The 15,510-nt window shown below is 41.5% G+C and overlaps 2 protein-coding genes across 2 annotated transcripts; both read right to left on the bottom strand.

Moving 5' to 3' along the window:
* Positions 1 to 902: 902 nt before the first annotated feature.
* On the bottom strand, positions 903 to 6,721 carry asip2b (agouti signaling protein, nonagouti homolog (mouse) 2b). The gene is made up of 3 exons (XM_070845681.1): positions 6,608 to 6,721; positions 1,837 to 1,910; positions 903 to 1,122 (listed from the first exon to the last, which is right to left on the bottom strand). The coding sequence occupies exons 1-3, from the start codon at positions 6,714 to 6,716 to the stop codon at positions 955 to 957; spliced, it is 351 nt and encodes a 116-aa protein (XP_070701782.1). The 5' UTR covers positions 6,717 to 6,721; the 3' UTR covers positions 903 to 954.
* A 5,001-nt stretch (positions 6,722 to 11,722) lies between these two features.
* LOC139214094 (sorting nexin-16-like) lies at positions 11,723 to 14,237 on the bottom strand. The gene is made up of 7 exons (XM_070844846.1): positions 14,076 to 14,237; positions 13,591 to 13,677; positions 13,096 to 13,244; positions 12,333 to 12,402; positions 12,103 to 12,239; positions 11,822 to 12,020; positions 11,723 to 11,734 (listed from the first exon to the last, which is right to left on the bottom strand). The coding sequence occupies exons 1-7, from the start codon at positions 14,151 to 14,153 to the stop codon at positions 11,723 to 11,725; spliced, it is 732 nt and encodes a 243-aa protein (XP_070700947.1). The 5' UTR covers positions 14,154 to 14,237.
* Positions 14,238 to 15,510: the final 1,273 nt, after the last annotated feature.

Below are 15,510 nucleotides of genomic sequence, written 5' to 3'. Positions count from 1 at the left end.
GATAGCTGCCAGCAATCGTTTGCAAAATAACTTTGTTTTTTTGCTTTGTTTCGTGGCTGTCTCATATTTCCTAAATGAACTGTTTTCTACCACATAACCACAAATATGTAACTGTACTGTACTGTAACTTCTACATGTAAACATCTGAGGACATTCACACTGAAGAGGGGAACAAAAACACAAGGACAAAGTGGGCTTACAACATATTTAATATAGGCTTGCAACGTGTTTATTCAATAGCAAAAATATAAACAAACTGTAACTCACAAATCCACATGTAAATAATTGGTAATTATTGGAAACCCAAATATATCTTTCTCTAAGCTATGGTTTACGTAGGAACAGAAAAATCTTTTAACTGTTCATGACTCAAAACTATTTTTTTCACATTTAGTCTGTAGAGTAAGCTTAAAAAAAACAACTTTATATTCTAGTGTAAATAAAGGGTTATAATGGGTTCCCACATGTTTAACATGGCAGGAGAGCAGAAATGATATTCAAAAGAAGCAATAGTGTGGGAAATATCCAAGGCACAACACACAGTTTACACGTGATTGATTGTCTACATACAGGAAAAAGCACATGTCACTCATCCTTTGTTACACCTCCATTCTTCATGGTGGGTATTTGGATATTCTATGAGCATTTTCTTCAGGCCTCAGAAGATTGAAGACAGAAAAACACATGCTTCCCCTTCCATCACTGAGGTGTTGAAGCCATAGATAATGGAAAAAACCTTCACTTTTAACCTGTAGTCTGTTTCACTGTATTTTAAATGTTTCCAGTTCATATATTATATATTCTCTGACCTGCATCTGTGTTGTGAAAGAGGAAAAGCCACAGGCCAGAAGGTGGTGTGCATGTCAGTGCTTTTCTCTGTGTATAATGTTTGTCGCTGTATATGTCAAAGTGCTGAGCTGTGTCTGTGCATGCCTGTGTGCGTCTGTGCTTCATCTACGCCCTCTTTAAACACAGAGGGTTCATCCTCCAGCAGTGGCAGATGGTGTTGAAGAGCCGACAGCGGCAGGAGGCGCAGGGGTCACAGCACGGCAAGTGAGAGGAGCAGCTCTCCATCAGGCGGCCGCAGCGACGTGCAGGGGTCATATGGCTTGACTTGTGCTTCTGAAACAACACCAACAGAGACAGAGAGAAGTCATTTGAGATGTCAAATAATAAAATAGAGAAAACAGTTTAAAATCCTCACAGGGCCTTGAAGTAGTAAAGTGCAGACAGCTTCAAAGCTGGGCGAATCAATATCTTTATATACAGGAGACAAATTACAATGTGCAATGTGACAAACCCTCAAACAACTTTCACCCAAACTATTATGGTTTTATGGCCCACAGCGTACTGCGTACTGTCACCACCCGCATCATCGTCGCCGTCAGGCAGCAGGCAGAGGTTTAAGATGAACTCACCACATGACATGCCCAGCGCGCAGCAGCAGATGGACAAAGTTAGTGACTGGATGGTGAGCATACTGGATCATTTAGCGTCAAGAGAGCCAGATATTTTCCTCAAGGGTCGATTTTCACCAAGACAGAGGAATGTGAGTGGTGAGCTTATATTCATCACGGCCAGAATCACAACGTCAAAATGAGGCTAATGTTGCTCTGTGTCTGCTGGAATAAATTAACAGTTTGCCGATATGGAGGCTGGCATTTGATTAAATAAAAACTCACACACACATACGCAACAAATACGAAACTAACACCTCCAGCTGCCCTCGAAATTTACACAGAAATACACCCCAGCATTCATAAGCAGTCCGAACCTGAGTGGCATTACATAGACAACATACGAAGGCACTGACAGAGAGAAGAGAAGAAAGCTTACAGGAGTGTGACTCTCCTGTGGCGGAGAAAGCTTTCTCCTCGCAAACAGTCGTCTGGTCTTCCCTTGGCTCCAAACTAGGGTTGGAAATAAAAGAAGAATCATTGTTTACTGTTAATCAACACAATCAATAATCATTGCTTATCATCCCTGTATGTTTTCCAGTGACGAACACTTCACCACACTCCCGTGAGGCCAGCGAGAACCAACAGTGCAGCTCTTTTTTATTTTCCAGTCTTTGTTTTGTCAGGTCAACACTTACCTCAGAGGACAACTAAACATGCTTATCAAACTTTATACAGCTTCTATAAAATGTGAAGGTGAAAATAAAAAGTGTTTCAGTCCCACATGCCAGGAATACCACCACAGACTGGCGTCCAGAGGGCAACACAAGTGTCCACACGGACTCAGCGGGCAAGCAGCACTAGTTTTGGATGTCTGAGCTCTTCACTCTGTCCTCTGGGAATCTGCGTCTTATTACGGCGAATGGGTTTGTGTGACCCTGCGAGCAATGACAGAACTCAGGTCAACTGACCGCAAATGGACAGTTTCATTTCCCACGGAGTAAGAAACAGGAACCCTCCTGGAGCCAGTGTTTGAGTGGGGAGTTGGTGGTCTGGCTAACACCCATGGAACCAAGTTGGAGTCAACCCAATGTGGATTTGAAGCTTGAATATTTGAGATGTGGAATTTATAGCTCTAAACAAGGCAGCAAAATGAAGCCTTGCCTGCTTGACAACCTGGTCGTCCTTCCACGTAAAGGCCATCTTTAGAAAGACCAAATAGTCCATCATCAGGCAGGTTGGCCAATGTCTTAACTACTGAAAAGAGTTTTCAACAGCTATCAAATACTATTAGAGAAACAGTTTATACCTTTATGGCTCCTCTTTCTCTTCCCGTCCTACCTTTCTGCATCATTTGTCAGGCTGTTGGCAGGAGGATTTATTACTGTTCACTTGGAATTTGACATCTCCTCTGTCTCATTGTTGCCGGATAACATTTCACATTTAAGGGCTCATAAAACTCATTTTGGGATGATGTTTTATGATACCGGTTAAAATTATCTTTACAACGTACTGCTGACACAGTGACTGGCGTGGTAATGCCAGCGTGTGCGTCGGCTGGGCCGCCACTTTAGTCCAGACTGAAGTATTAGATTTTATTGGCCATGAATGTCAAAATCTTTAACCAGTAGAAATGTTATAAAACATACATGAAACGTGCATTCATCATAAAACATCTGCAAACGTCTCCGCAATGCACACAAACAACTCACAATACACAAGTCTACAACATACACGACACAAGTGCTCAGGAAATTCACAGACTGTGTAATCTGTAGAGTAAAAGTTCAGATTCACTCTGCAGTGAGTGGATGGATTTCCATTCAGTCTGGTACAGACATTCATTGTCCCCGTCGGATGAAACCTGACTCTTCATCTAGCATCGTCATCAGGTCAGATTTTTAATATGCCCGATACTTTTTACCGTTGTTTATTGTTGAGTGGCCGTTATGCATTGACATACAACACATTTGTACAGAAAGGAGCCGATGAAGAGGAAGCTGACAGAGGGATGAAGGTGATACACTACAGCATCCTCTGTCTTGGTCTTAATGGCTTTATTAATCTACATTTTCTTCATGCTGTTCTAAAACCAAATAAAGAGGTGAAGAAAATACGTCTTTTCCAACAACTCAATCACGCAGTCATAGATTGCAGTTTTACTGAAGAATGTAAGTTCATTCTCAATCTTAGAAACTGTTGTCTGACAAAACAAACGAACTCGAGGCCCTTTTAATAGCTTAGCACGTGACCTATGACCTTTGGTCCCTTTTTAGGACACATGTGTTGACAGAGCTAATCCAACCTGTAAGGGAGAGGGCAGCAAGACGAGCTAGAGTCAAGCTTTCTCTTACAATTACACTGCCAAGATGTTTGCCTCGTATTGACAGACGGTTGAGTTGTTGTTGATTAGCAGGAGCATTTCTTTCATGGGCCTCCAGCCATTTGAGTCCAGCATTTGAATTCAGTGGTTTTGTTTTGTACACCTAAGAGTGCCAAACGGCACTGAGAATAGTATGTGTTTCTGTTCATCCACTAAATGAATCCACCATGTCAGACGTGAATCTGTGCATCTCTACACACAGATTTGATTTATTTTATTGGATGCCTTGAAGATGGTTGTTAGGATCCCACTGACATACTGAGCTGGATCAGTATCCGAAGCTTTGTGCCAGTGTTTGATTCTTTACAGATACAACAACAGCAGCTCAGTGTTCCAACGGACATCAAAATGATTTGGCTGTACACCTCGTCTCTGCTGGCCTCAGACCCTGGCACTATCAACAGCCTCACCCTCGTACCACAATGCATCTCACGACCTTTTTGGCTCTGACCTCTGCCCCCGTGATTGCTGGCAGCTGCACCTTCCTCTCCGCTCCAGCTCAACACCTTGGGGCCAATCTTGGGCCAGATGTTTAGACTCCACCTGTTTTAGTGCAGAAAATGCTTTTGTCCAACTTATGGTGTTTCGTGCCTCTCCCCCTGCTGATGCTGAGCCTTTTAGCCAAGTTTTGATCTTCCTCTTTTAGACCTCTCTACTTGGCTGCATGAAATCCAACGTATCAAGGAGAACCAGCATTGGTCTCCTCAATAAATTGTATTGAAGCTCTCGGGCCCTTTTCCGCACATGTTATCCCTCCCTGGGACTCCAGGGGCTTCCCTCTAATACCAATATTGACATGTTTTATTGGTTTTCCGCCTACTTTAACATATTTTGTTAACCTTCTCTCTCCCTATTTAAAGTATCTTGAAAAAACGACCACACATTAAATCATACAGGCTCAAATGCTTAATTAGTTCTTCATGCAGACCCTCAAAGTTTTGTTCTTCTGGCTGAAAGCATAGACATGCATATACATCGAGGCCTTTGGATCGTACGATGCATCCAAATTGGACCAGGCTGTAAACACATACAAACATTTGGGGGGTGGATGTGTTTTTCAACCATTTCAACAGGTCATTTTTAGGGTTTGTGACCTACATGGAATAGAAAAAAAGCTTTTGAACAAAACGTTTCTTTTTCTCTACTCCAAATAGACCTTGAATATAAATATAATAATATATAGACCTTGACAATAAATATCATATTGCTTTTAATGGAAAAAAACACAGACCCTTTGTTTACTTGTATGTCTTCACTAGCCAGCCCTGCCTGGTCCAATATGGCGGTGATGTTGACATGCTGCAGCAAAGCCCAAGCATTCAGTGTATATATGTCTATGGATGTAAATACCTCAGACCGAGCATGAGTGTTGGGTGTGGTCAGACGGGCGCATCACTGCACCTGTAACCACACCCAACAGTGATGTCACACCACGCCCTCACTGCACCAACCAATGTTTTCAGACTAACAATGGAAAAAAAGGACTTTTACTATGAAAGGAGTAGCTCATGGTGACCAAATTAACCAGAGAAGACCCTGCAGTTTCCCTCAGCTGTACGCCACCTGCCCAGCAGCAAACTGACAATGTTAAAGGGTGTTAAAGAGTTAAAGGGACAGTGAACATGGTGGACGAGAAGCACAAATCATGATGAATGCTCATGTTGCTGTGTGTCTGCTGTCAACAGCTCACACGCTCATTATGTAATCCTCACGAGGTGACATGTTACTGCCATGCCAGGCCAACGCACCAGCAAGTGACCAATCGTCGATCCCCAGACGACTGAGACATGCTATCACATCCTCATCACAGTAGACACACACATGCTGACACAGGGCAGAGAATAAGTTGTTAATGTCTCTGATGCTTTTAAAAAATAAAGTGTTTTATATCATTAAGTCAAACTCTTGATTGTATCACACAATCTAATTTTTATGATCAAAAGTTATGGACTGTGCCTCCAGAGTCTGCAGACGCCCGTCTGTGTTGCAGCTCTCCAATCAAAGACGACAAACTCTTGAAAATAGAATAAAACCAGAATGGAGGAGTAATTCTTTCTGCCACAAAGCTGTCACAAAGTCAGGATCGGGAGGTTGTCAGCTGTCCAATGATTTGCCTCAGAACTGTTTTTGCTTCAAAACATGAATGAATAAATTGATACCGGATTCACAGCAATGATCTAATAGTATGATATGCGAGATTGGTTCAAAGACAAACATGATGTTGTACATAGAACTGCAATGTTTTCATGAACTAAATTATTATTATTATTATTATTATTATTATTATTATTATTATTGTTGTTATATTATGTAATGCTCCTATTAACTCCTGCAGTGATCACACCAGATGACATGGACAGGAAACCAGCAGATTTCAATATATTCATGATTTTAAACAACTATGTGTTGTTTACTTGAGTTTGACCAAATTAATGTGATTCATAAATGTTTGTATTTGTAGGGAATTCCAAAATAGATGATGTGTGGATGGATTAATAATTAGAATTGTATGTGAGCTCTTGTCCCAGTTTTAGTTTCTTCATATTTTAAAAATTAATTAATTTGCTTATTTTTATTTACCACCAAAAACTATCCTGATTGCAGAATAAATATTAATAATATATAATAATATTTTATAAGGGCATTATGGAATAGTGAGAACCACAATAAGAGTCTCTGGTATACATTTTTACCTAGTAATTATGTTCCTTTATGTTATAAGCTGCACGATGGAGCCTTTAAATGCTTTTTAGAGGCTGCATGGGGGAAAAGCGGGGGGAATGAAATGAGCGTGTCTGAACCATCATCAGAAAGACTGAATCCTCACCTGTGTCGTTCTCAGTCTTCCTCACGTTCCTCTTCGTGTCCTCTGCCCAGGACAGCGGGAAGGCGAGCAGGAAGAGGCACAACAAGTGTTTGCCGGTGATCTTCCTCATGATGGAGATGACGATGGTGATGGTGAGATCTGTTGATGACACGTTATGAAAATCACGCTGGTAAAGAAATAATTCCCAGAGTGCCAGGCGGTACCGGGGACGAAAAACAACCCCCCGACTCTCGCCCTCTGTCCTCCCGTAAATCCTCACCTCGGCTCCGTCGGGTGTCTCCGGGCTGTGAGGAGGTGTCTCTGCCTCCGACACGGGGGTGGCTGCGGGACGACAAAGACCGAGACGCGCCGCCCCTGGTGATGCTGAGCGACGGTTGTCCTGGCAACAGACAGGCAACAGGTCGGCCCCATAAGAGGAAAATTACTTTGTGCCAATAAACGAAAGGAGGACAGGCGGAAATGAGTCTACTTTGTTACTCAATAAGCACAACAGAGACAGGGTGGATTTAGGGATTTTTTGGGGGGAAAACAAGCTCTCACGACATTTTCTCAGCTTTTCATTATGGACAGTGAAGATGGTACTGATTTATGATCATTTTAGCCTACCTTGGTTTTCCCACAAGACCTGCCAGTGGTAAACGCAGGTGGGTACCTGGATTCTGAGGCTACTTCATTCTAACATTTTCCCTTTTTTTGGTGGGGGGGTGATAAAGCAGCGATCTGATGGCTTCTTCTGTGTTTTAAGTGCATATTCTGTAGCCTTTATATGTGTAGCATCACTACATCTATCATCATAGTGTCCCTACAGGAGGCTTCGTAGCAGGAGGGATGTTTTTAGAGCACTCACTTTTTTCTAAGATAATAATCGACGCGGCAGAATCAGAGATATCATCTTTTTGTTCCATGGATTCTTCTTTCTTGTTAAAACTTGGCGCCTGCATCGCCCACAATGCTGTTTGGCCAACATCTGTACACACAAACTGTAAGCTAACTCGAACCATGTGAGGAAATATTAAAAAAAAAAGTGCTAGATAAATGTATAAATAAAAATGGTGGAAGAGTAACACACGTTTAAAGTTTGTTTTGGTCACTTGAACTCACACCTTCGTCGGGGGTTGTGAGGAAACTCAAACTGCAGCTTGAAGCATCACTGCTGTTGCTATGGTTACCTGCAACCTCCATGAGGGGCCTCTGCCTTGTTGTTGCCCACGGTCTGTACACACCCACCTAGGTCTGATCAGGCAAAATAAGTGAATACGCCTCTCTTGGTCGATGTGTTGGGCTGAATTCCATTTTGGTTTCAGGCTGCTGGCTCACTGTCACGACTTGGTGGGACACTTGAATAGATCAGAGCCATGTTAATGTTATTAGTAACACCTGTGCTTTTCAAAACATCTGCTGTTGTCAGGCAAGAAAAAACTGGATGAAAATAAATTTAACAGTAATAATAAGACTTTAATCTAAATGTGTTTTTGTCTTAAGTTTACTATGAACAAAATATTTGATTTTAGATACCTTCGATATCAAAATATTGAATTCAAGAAAGAACGTGACATAATGTGAGCCAGCCTTCATTTCAGCGTTAAGGTAGAGTGGCTGTACAATGTAAAGATCTGATTTTACTGGTGTTGTTGTTATTGTTGAGTCTGCTTAGGGCAGTGTTCACTTTGGTGCAGCTTTGGAACAAACATGCTGAAGCAGTGGACGTACACTGGTGCCCATAAAGTTGGAATAAAATGTTTTTTACCTCTTCTCATGAAACGATTGTGACAATGTGATTTATTCTTGATAAATAAAGAGTATATCTTCTCAACTTTATTGATCAAACATATCACAGTGAAACTTAAACCACAATGAACCTTTGCAAAATGTGTATTCAGGCTTTAACAATATTGGGGGTATTGAACAATTATTCCAACTTTATGGGCAACAGTGTATATGGTTCATTATGTGGCTGTTAACGGTAGGTGAGGGTTTGAAGTGACAGCTCCTAATACAGGATTAACTACAGCCACCGCAGGGAAGGATGGCTAGCTGCTCATGGATTCCTGAGGAGAGATTTTGGTGGGTCTGCACTTTTATTTTCCTTTTAAATGTGCTTCTTTGGTATTTTCTTTGATGTTGATAATAAATGAGGGTCAGGAACAGGTTGATGTTAACCAGTAGGCATGTTTTTATATGTCCAACACTGTAAAGGTTATTATATGGAGTCCAACCTCCAACAGATTTAGAGGGTGCCTGAAAATCGAAGTGAAAGGCCGAAAATGGTCTGAATGCCCCATTTATCCAGAATATAAAATCTGGTTTATGTTTTTAGTCTGAACAATGACATTCCCATATTTGATTTAACTTCTTCGGCTCTCCCTCGTGAGTCTGTTACAGCTGGTGATGTTATGCACTCTGGATTCCTTGAAAGGGGAAGATACAATAACTCACTTTAATGCAAGAATCAATTTTTCATTTCATGCGAAGTCTCCTTTCGGCGGACATTACTTCCCTGCTGGAATGTTAAAATGACTTAAGCATGTATAAGTCCTGCTCTTGCATTGGATAGTTTTTAACCTTAGATACTATCTACTAAGTGATTATAGCATAGGAGTAGAGGTATACTTACATAATCACATACCAGCATGAATTACGAACTTGGCAAAGTAGAGGGGGGTGAACTGTCCTGCAGCCCTGAAGCTCCAGGTTCACTGTGTGGCAACTGGTTTGCGGTGATTTAATTTATTGCACATTTGTGTGAGAACACCCACCAAAGCAGAATAGAAACTGAAAAAAACAAGCTAATCCTGGGGCCGTGTCAAAATCTCATTCTTAATCAGAAACCACAAACTAATTCAAAAACAGAAATCCTGTGGTAGGACAATATTCCAGAAAAGAAATATTTGTCCCTTTCTGGGGCTCAAAGTCAAATACAATGGATCTGGCCTGTATAGTCTGCTGTGTGCACTGCATGGGCACAGAACATAGAGCCAACAAGGGCCCACAGCTCAGTTTTCAGCAAAACGGGCTCAACAAAATCCCCTCCACGACCAAAATCACGTGCATCAGAACGACAGCGGATACACTCATCACCATTAATGCAGAAGCCTTCCACGACGTGCGTGTCTTTGTATACATAAGCGGCCGCTCTGGAAGTTGCATTAAGTAAGATGGACTCAAAGCTTGACAAGGTGTTTTCGTCCAAAAGAAGCCGGTGTGCAACAACAACAAGAGTGTGGCTCAAAACCAAGATAGATAGATTTATATCCTTCACTTATTCTGGATTTATAGAGCCCAGTTTTTTGTACAGAACGTGCTGCAAACTCTGCAGTTAATCTTAAACAGTGGATTCATGTGGAGTTATTTGTACAGTGTCGGCTCCAACGTTTTTGTTTGGATTCTGAGACTGTTGGACATTATAAACAGTTTTTCCTCACAGTGTTTTCTTTTTGGTGCCAAACTGAAGGAGAGAAAAGGTTTGGGGTTTAGAGCGAAAGATGGAAATCCACAAAGTGATGCTCCATCTTTTTCACGGTCTCTCGTGCTCTAATAAAACACTGGCACTTCACACAGTCCTGCAGAGGAACATGAGGGTTCTTTTCCAAGATTATCACTACTTAGTGTCAGTAGAGCAGGTCTTTTTTTTTTATCAGTTTCATCCAGCTAAAGACACAATCTGTGAGCCAGACGCCAATAAAAAGGCCGCTCAACAGGATGTTGCTGTCACTCCCAAATGTATTAACAGGTTTTATAACAGATGGATCAACACCAGACGATAATTAAATGTATTCATGTTTTTTTATGCCGTTCGGGGTTTCTTTGCTGAGACAAGCTCTTTGTCTGCGTCCAAGTCTTAAACTTTGTGTTTCATAAGTTAAATAAGTCATTATTTTGTCTGCTGCTGCTCCGCAGCTCCAGGTGCATCTTTCCATCATGCTTGTGCAGTACGATTATCTGCTGTTGGACTGATTTAAGGTGCGTTATTCACGGCACACTTTTCATAACATAATATCTCATCTTTGGCCTCGTGCAGTCTTTCCGAGGCTCCAGTCCAAGTGAAGTCAGGAGACATCCGTGTTTAAGTCAAAATCAAGCTGTAAGATGTTCTCGTTGTCGAGTCTAAAGTCAACAGCTTCATAACTCCAGTCCAAGTCATGTGACTTGAATCCACACTTCTGCCATTTACAGCAGTAATACTGGCACACATGAATAATAACAAGGTTACAGTTATGATCAATTGTTGAATGTAGAAATGCATTGTTTTTATTTATAAATGTGCCTTTTAAATTATATACTGCAGCTTAAAATGCACTTTGAGCCTGTAAAGGACAGAAACAGGAACGCTTGTTCAGTCAGATGCTGCACAAAAACCCCAAAAAGTCATTTCGTCTGCCTCAATGTACAATTTATGTTTATTTTTACTATCGCTTTTCCCCTTTTTGTTTATTACTTTCCATTTGAAAGGAACTTTTTAATGTCCAGACCAGACGTCTGGGATTTGTTCAGTGATTCAAACAGAGTGAATGAAGAGAATCATAATGGCTCTTCAGTCTGATGATAATGAGTGCTGTATGAGTGATGCTCCACTTGGATTGGACTGAAGCCGACACAAACACACACACACACACAGAACAACTGTTATTCACTCTTCAAGAGAAAAACGTCATCTCAGGTGTTTATGAAGGAGCACTGTGTTGAAGCTTTAGAGAGATGTCCTTGTGAGTGATGAGGACAGAACATCACGTTCCCGCTGTGCCTTTGGTTCAGGTGCAGTGGCTCAACATTTGAAAACTGCTGCCACCTTCTGGTCATATTTGTCTGTAGCTTCAAAACTCTTGGAAACACAAACCTCAGTGGATTAATCACCGATAACGAGGTTCGTTGTTCACATTTGTGAGAGCGAGCAGATTCCCTTTTCAAAGCAAGGTGATACACAGGCATCGGGATGTTTTGTGGACATGCAAATGAAACACTGTCAAAGTATCAAAATGTCACACACAAATAAGGATGGAAGCCGGTCTGTCCATTATTCTCCTGTTGCTGAACGTTAATTTGAAGATATAAATCCATGATGACACCTTTTCGGATGCTGCTGAGTGAATCACTGATGACTTTTATCACTGACTTTTATCAGTGCGTCACCTACAGACAAAAGCAAGTACAGCAAGAAAAGAACCTTACATTTGGTTTCTGCGTGTAAAACAGTTACGAAATGATGCTATTACTAACAGTGAAATATGAATATGGGAGCCTTGTTCCGTGGTTTGTTTCTCTGTCAGCTTCAGTTATAGAGTGTCCTCTGTTCTCGTCTGTCTGTTTCTGCTTAAATCCACTCACATCTGCATCTCCTTCTATGTGGGTGTCTGTGGTTATTGTTTCTGTATGCTGGCAAAGTCCCATAAAGTTCTCTGAAGAAAGTGGCAGGAATCTAGGAAGAATTAAATCATTTTAATATGGTATACAGGACCTGTAAAGCCTTTACTGTTTTTCTGACTGTGCAAAATTTTTACTTGGCTTTCTTCACGAGGAGGCTGATGTGGTTTTCTTTCTCCTCCAGGGTCTTCTTCAAGGCATCCGCTTCTCTCTGATTTTCCAGCAGTTCCCTTTGAAGACGATCGTTAGTGTCCTCCAGAGTCTCACAAAAAGCCTGTTATAAGAATGATGGTTACTAAATTAGTATAGTCTTGACATTTAGCCCTTGAAACTTGAAACAATATCTTCGTGCAGAAAGTGACCTCACCATACTTTCCTCCAGACTGTCAAATGGACCCGGGGGCTCAACCAAGCACAGAAAGTGTCTGACGGCTTCGCTGAGGAGCAAACAGATTAATAACTCCAAGTCAAACGGCGAGTGGAGAGTGTGGCTGTACATTCTAAGGAGATTCAAGAAATTCAGCATGTCAAAGAGCGATTCTCAGCAGCCGCTACAGCTGCGTCACAGAGAGCATCTTGACCAGCTGCATCACCGTGTGGTACTATGGGAGCAGCAGACACCTGCAGGAAGTGGTTACGACGGCTGTGCCCATCTGTGCAGGACACCTACCAGAGGAGAGTCTTCACCCAGAGCAAACACAGATTCTTCACACTCATCAAAAGCTTGAATGCACTGCCCCCGCTCCAACCGAACTCATCTCACCATACAGGGAAGCCTCGCTTTGCACACACTGTCTGCATATTGTTTTCACACAATACCTGTCGCCTGATACTGATGCTGTATATAGTGTATTGATGCTGATCTGTATATAATATATGGATATATTATGTTGTGGATTTATACTTTAAGAAGTAGAAGTAAGAAGTATATTGTAAGTAGTCTTCTTGGTACACTTTTCTGTTCTTTTTCTTTATCTCATCTATTAATTCTCGTGTATTTTAAGCAGCATTGGGAGTGGAAGGCAAAGGAAGACTCACAAACTCGTTTTTAACTGTGCATTTGACAATAAATGTTTCTACTTGACGTGACTCGACCTGAGGTCAGACTTCTTCTCTCCACACACACACACCTGCTGAAGATGTCTTTCTGTAACGTCAAGTTATGCAGAAATGCCTGCAGCCCGATCTGCCTCTCCTCTAGAAACTTCTCGTCGTAGTTGTCTTTGAACCAGCGCTTAGGAGGCAGGGTTAGACCAAGGCTGGGGAAAAGCTCTTTAAGCTGCAGCAACGCAAGAAACACAAGGGTGAGGGGACAGAAAATAATTATGGCAAGAATATCTTATCAGCGAGAGCCAAAATGTTAGCGGGTTCATGAAGCCATAACTGAAAGAACTATGACAGAACTATGTCAGCACTCTCACTGAGGTGCAGACAAGCAGGATAAAGATAAATGTGTCCTAATGGGCGCTTGGCTAGAGACAACGTTTGGAGGCAGCATAATTCTGCTTACATCAGGCCTCTAACACTGCTCAGAACTGCACATGGAAAAGAACAATGAGGATCAATGAGGACAATAACTTCATAGTCAATAAGCTACTCCAGGAACGTCCACGGTTGGTTCTCACTTTGTCATGGAGCCTGCAGAAGTCTGTGTATCTTCTGAAGATCACCCAGCTTTCTCCTCGCCGCCCCATCACCAGGATCTTATAAACCTATAACACAGATAAGGTAAGGTGAGGCTTAACCTGACCTCTGTCCTTCTGCTAACCTACAGTCTTTTTTACAGACTGACTTGACTAACACTTGTGACTATGACTGATTTTGCTCACTCAACAGTATTGTGCAATCAACACACACACACACACACATTTCGTAATCTTTTTCAAGACAGAAAGTCATATGACGTTGGTGTGGCATCACACCACAAAATAAAAGTTTTTTTTACAAAAATAGACATATAATATATAAATATACAATATATAATATATAAACCATAAATAAATAATATAAGAATATAAATTTGCACACTCATCAGTCTGAGTTCTTTCATTGATAAATTCATCATGAAGTTTGGACTACTTTCTGGAAGAAATGGCAGGCCTGTCCTTACCGTGAGCTTTGCCCTCTCCTCCAGGACATCGTGGCCCAGCAGAGTCGTGGTGATGGGTCTCTCCACCCAGCTATCCATGAGGCCGCCTTCACCCTCCAGCAGTGCGGGGGGTCTTCTCCAGGACTCTTCTGGGTTGGGAGCCCCGACTGCAGCACCAAAGGGTCCACCTCCTCGCACAGGGGAACAAAGGGGGCAGCCATTAGTGGTGGTCCTGGAGAACTTTAGAGAATCAATTGATATAAATATAGGAACACACACTGAAACACAGAGTGTGTAGTAGCCTACATACACCAGTCCAGTACATATTGTCCATGTCTGTGAGAGCAGGGAGCATGAGATACAGCAGTCTCTGATTCAAGTTTTATTTCTTGCCTGAGGCGTGCAGGGGCTGTCTTATTGATGGTCTTGTCTGGTCGTAAAAACACTTGGCACGTTGTGTGTGATCTTTGAGCGCATAAGCAGGAGCTGTTGACACCCTCTGTTTCACAGGGGTTTCAGATTACAAGATCACACACGTGTGTCAGGGAGTCATGTGCTTTAGTGTGTCCTGTCATAACAACACTTCCTGTTTCAATAGAGCGCAAATACCAAATCTGTAAAATGTCATAATGGAAATGTCAGCCCTGTGAATATCTATTAATAATATCATGATTGTAAATATTGGTAATTCAGACTTTTCTAGATTCAAGATTCAAGATTCAAAGCGTTTATTGTCAAGTGTACAGTGCAGAAACGGGTTTCCCTGTACAATGAAAATCTTACTTTGCCATCCACACTGAATGCCAAAGAGTAAAAAAAGAAGAGGATAGAATAAAATATAAAAACATATAAATATAAACTACTATTGCTAAATAAACTGCTATTGCTTGACATATAAATATATTTACAAAATGTGCATTTTGTGTGTGTTCTATACAATTGTAGATACTGATACACAAGATGACAATAAGCTGAGAACACTATAAGGAAATTACAACATTATAGGGACTGTTTGGATCACCTTTAATGATATATATACCCAATATAATGGTATTTCCTATTTGATTGTTTATTATTCTACTTCTATCGATCTATCTATCTCTATTTATCATGTTTTAGTCTTATTGGAATGGAAGAGTGTGAGTTTGATGTATTCACACGTTACACTGGGAAATCCCAGAGTTTGGGGAAATCCAGTTTGTCCAAAAACCCCGATTTTAGCTGCTGAGTTCAGGCTCAAATAAGGTCTCTGTGTTCCAATGAAACTGAAACAAACATGTGCACTTGAAGCCTAAACAATGTAGTGATTCAAACAACATATAAACACCCCATCACTGTCTGCCTGTAACGCCTCTGAAATACACAGATTTGAGAAGGCTGCATGTGCTCAGGGGGGATGTTTGGAGAATCAGTCTGAGATTAACGTAAAAACTCAGGTAAACTGTTTGACACCCTC

This window comes from Pempheris klunzingeri, chromosome 15 (assembly GCF_042242105.1).
Source record: "Pempheris klunzingeri isolate RE-2024b chromosome 15, fPemKlu1.hap1, whole genome shotgun sequence".
NCBI classification, from domain to species: Eukaryota; Metazoa; Chordata; class Actinopteri; order Acropomatiformes; family Pempheridae; genus Pempheris; species Pempheris klunzingeri.
The sequence above is the reverse complement of the archived record's forward strand: the minus strand, read 5'-3'. Positions and strand labels throughout refer to the sequence as shown.

Excerpts from the sequence above, each read along its gene's own strand:
- asip2b (XM_070845681.1), bottom strand. The coding sequence starts at position 6,716 with ATGAGGAAGATCACCGGCAAACACTTGTTGTGCCTCTTCCTGCTCGCC. Across the intron at positions 1,911-6,607 it reads GAAGACTGAGAACGACACAG|TTTGGAGCCAAGGGAAGACC; the intron begins GTGAGGATTCAG and ends TTCCAACCCTAG. Across the intron at positions 1,123-1,836 it reads CACAGGAGAGTCACACTCCT|AAGCACAAGTCAAGCCATAT; the intron begins GTAAGCTTTCTT and ends GTGTTGTTTCAG.
- LOC139214094 (XM_070844846.1), bottom strand. The coding sequence starts at position 14,153 with ATGGATAGCTGGGTGGAGAGACCCATCACCACGACTCTGCTGGGCCAC. Across the intron at positions 13,678-14,075 it reads AGGAGAGGGCAAAGCTCACG|GTTTATAAGATCCTGGTGAT; the intron begins GTAAGGACAGGC and ends TCTGTGTTATAG. Across the intron at positions 13,245-13,590 it reads TCTGCAGGCTCCATGACAAA|CTTAAAGAGCTTTTCCCCAG; the intron begins GTGAGAACCAAC and ends GCGTTGCTGCAG.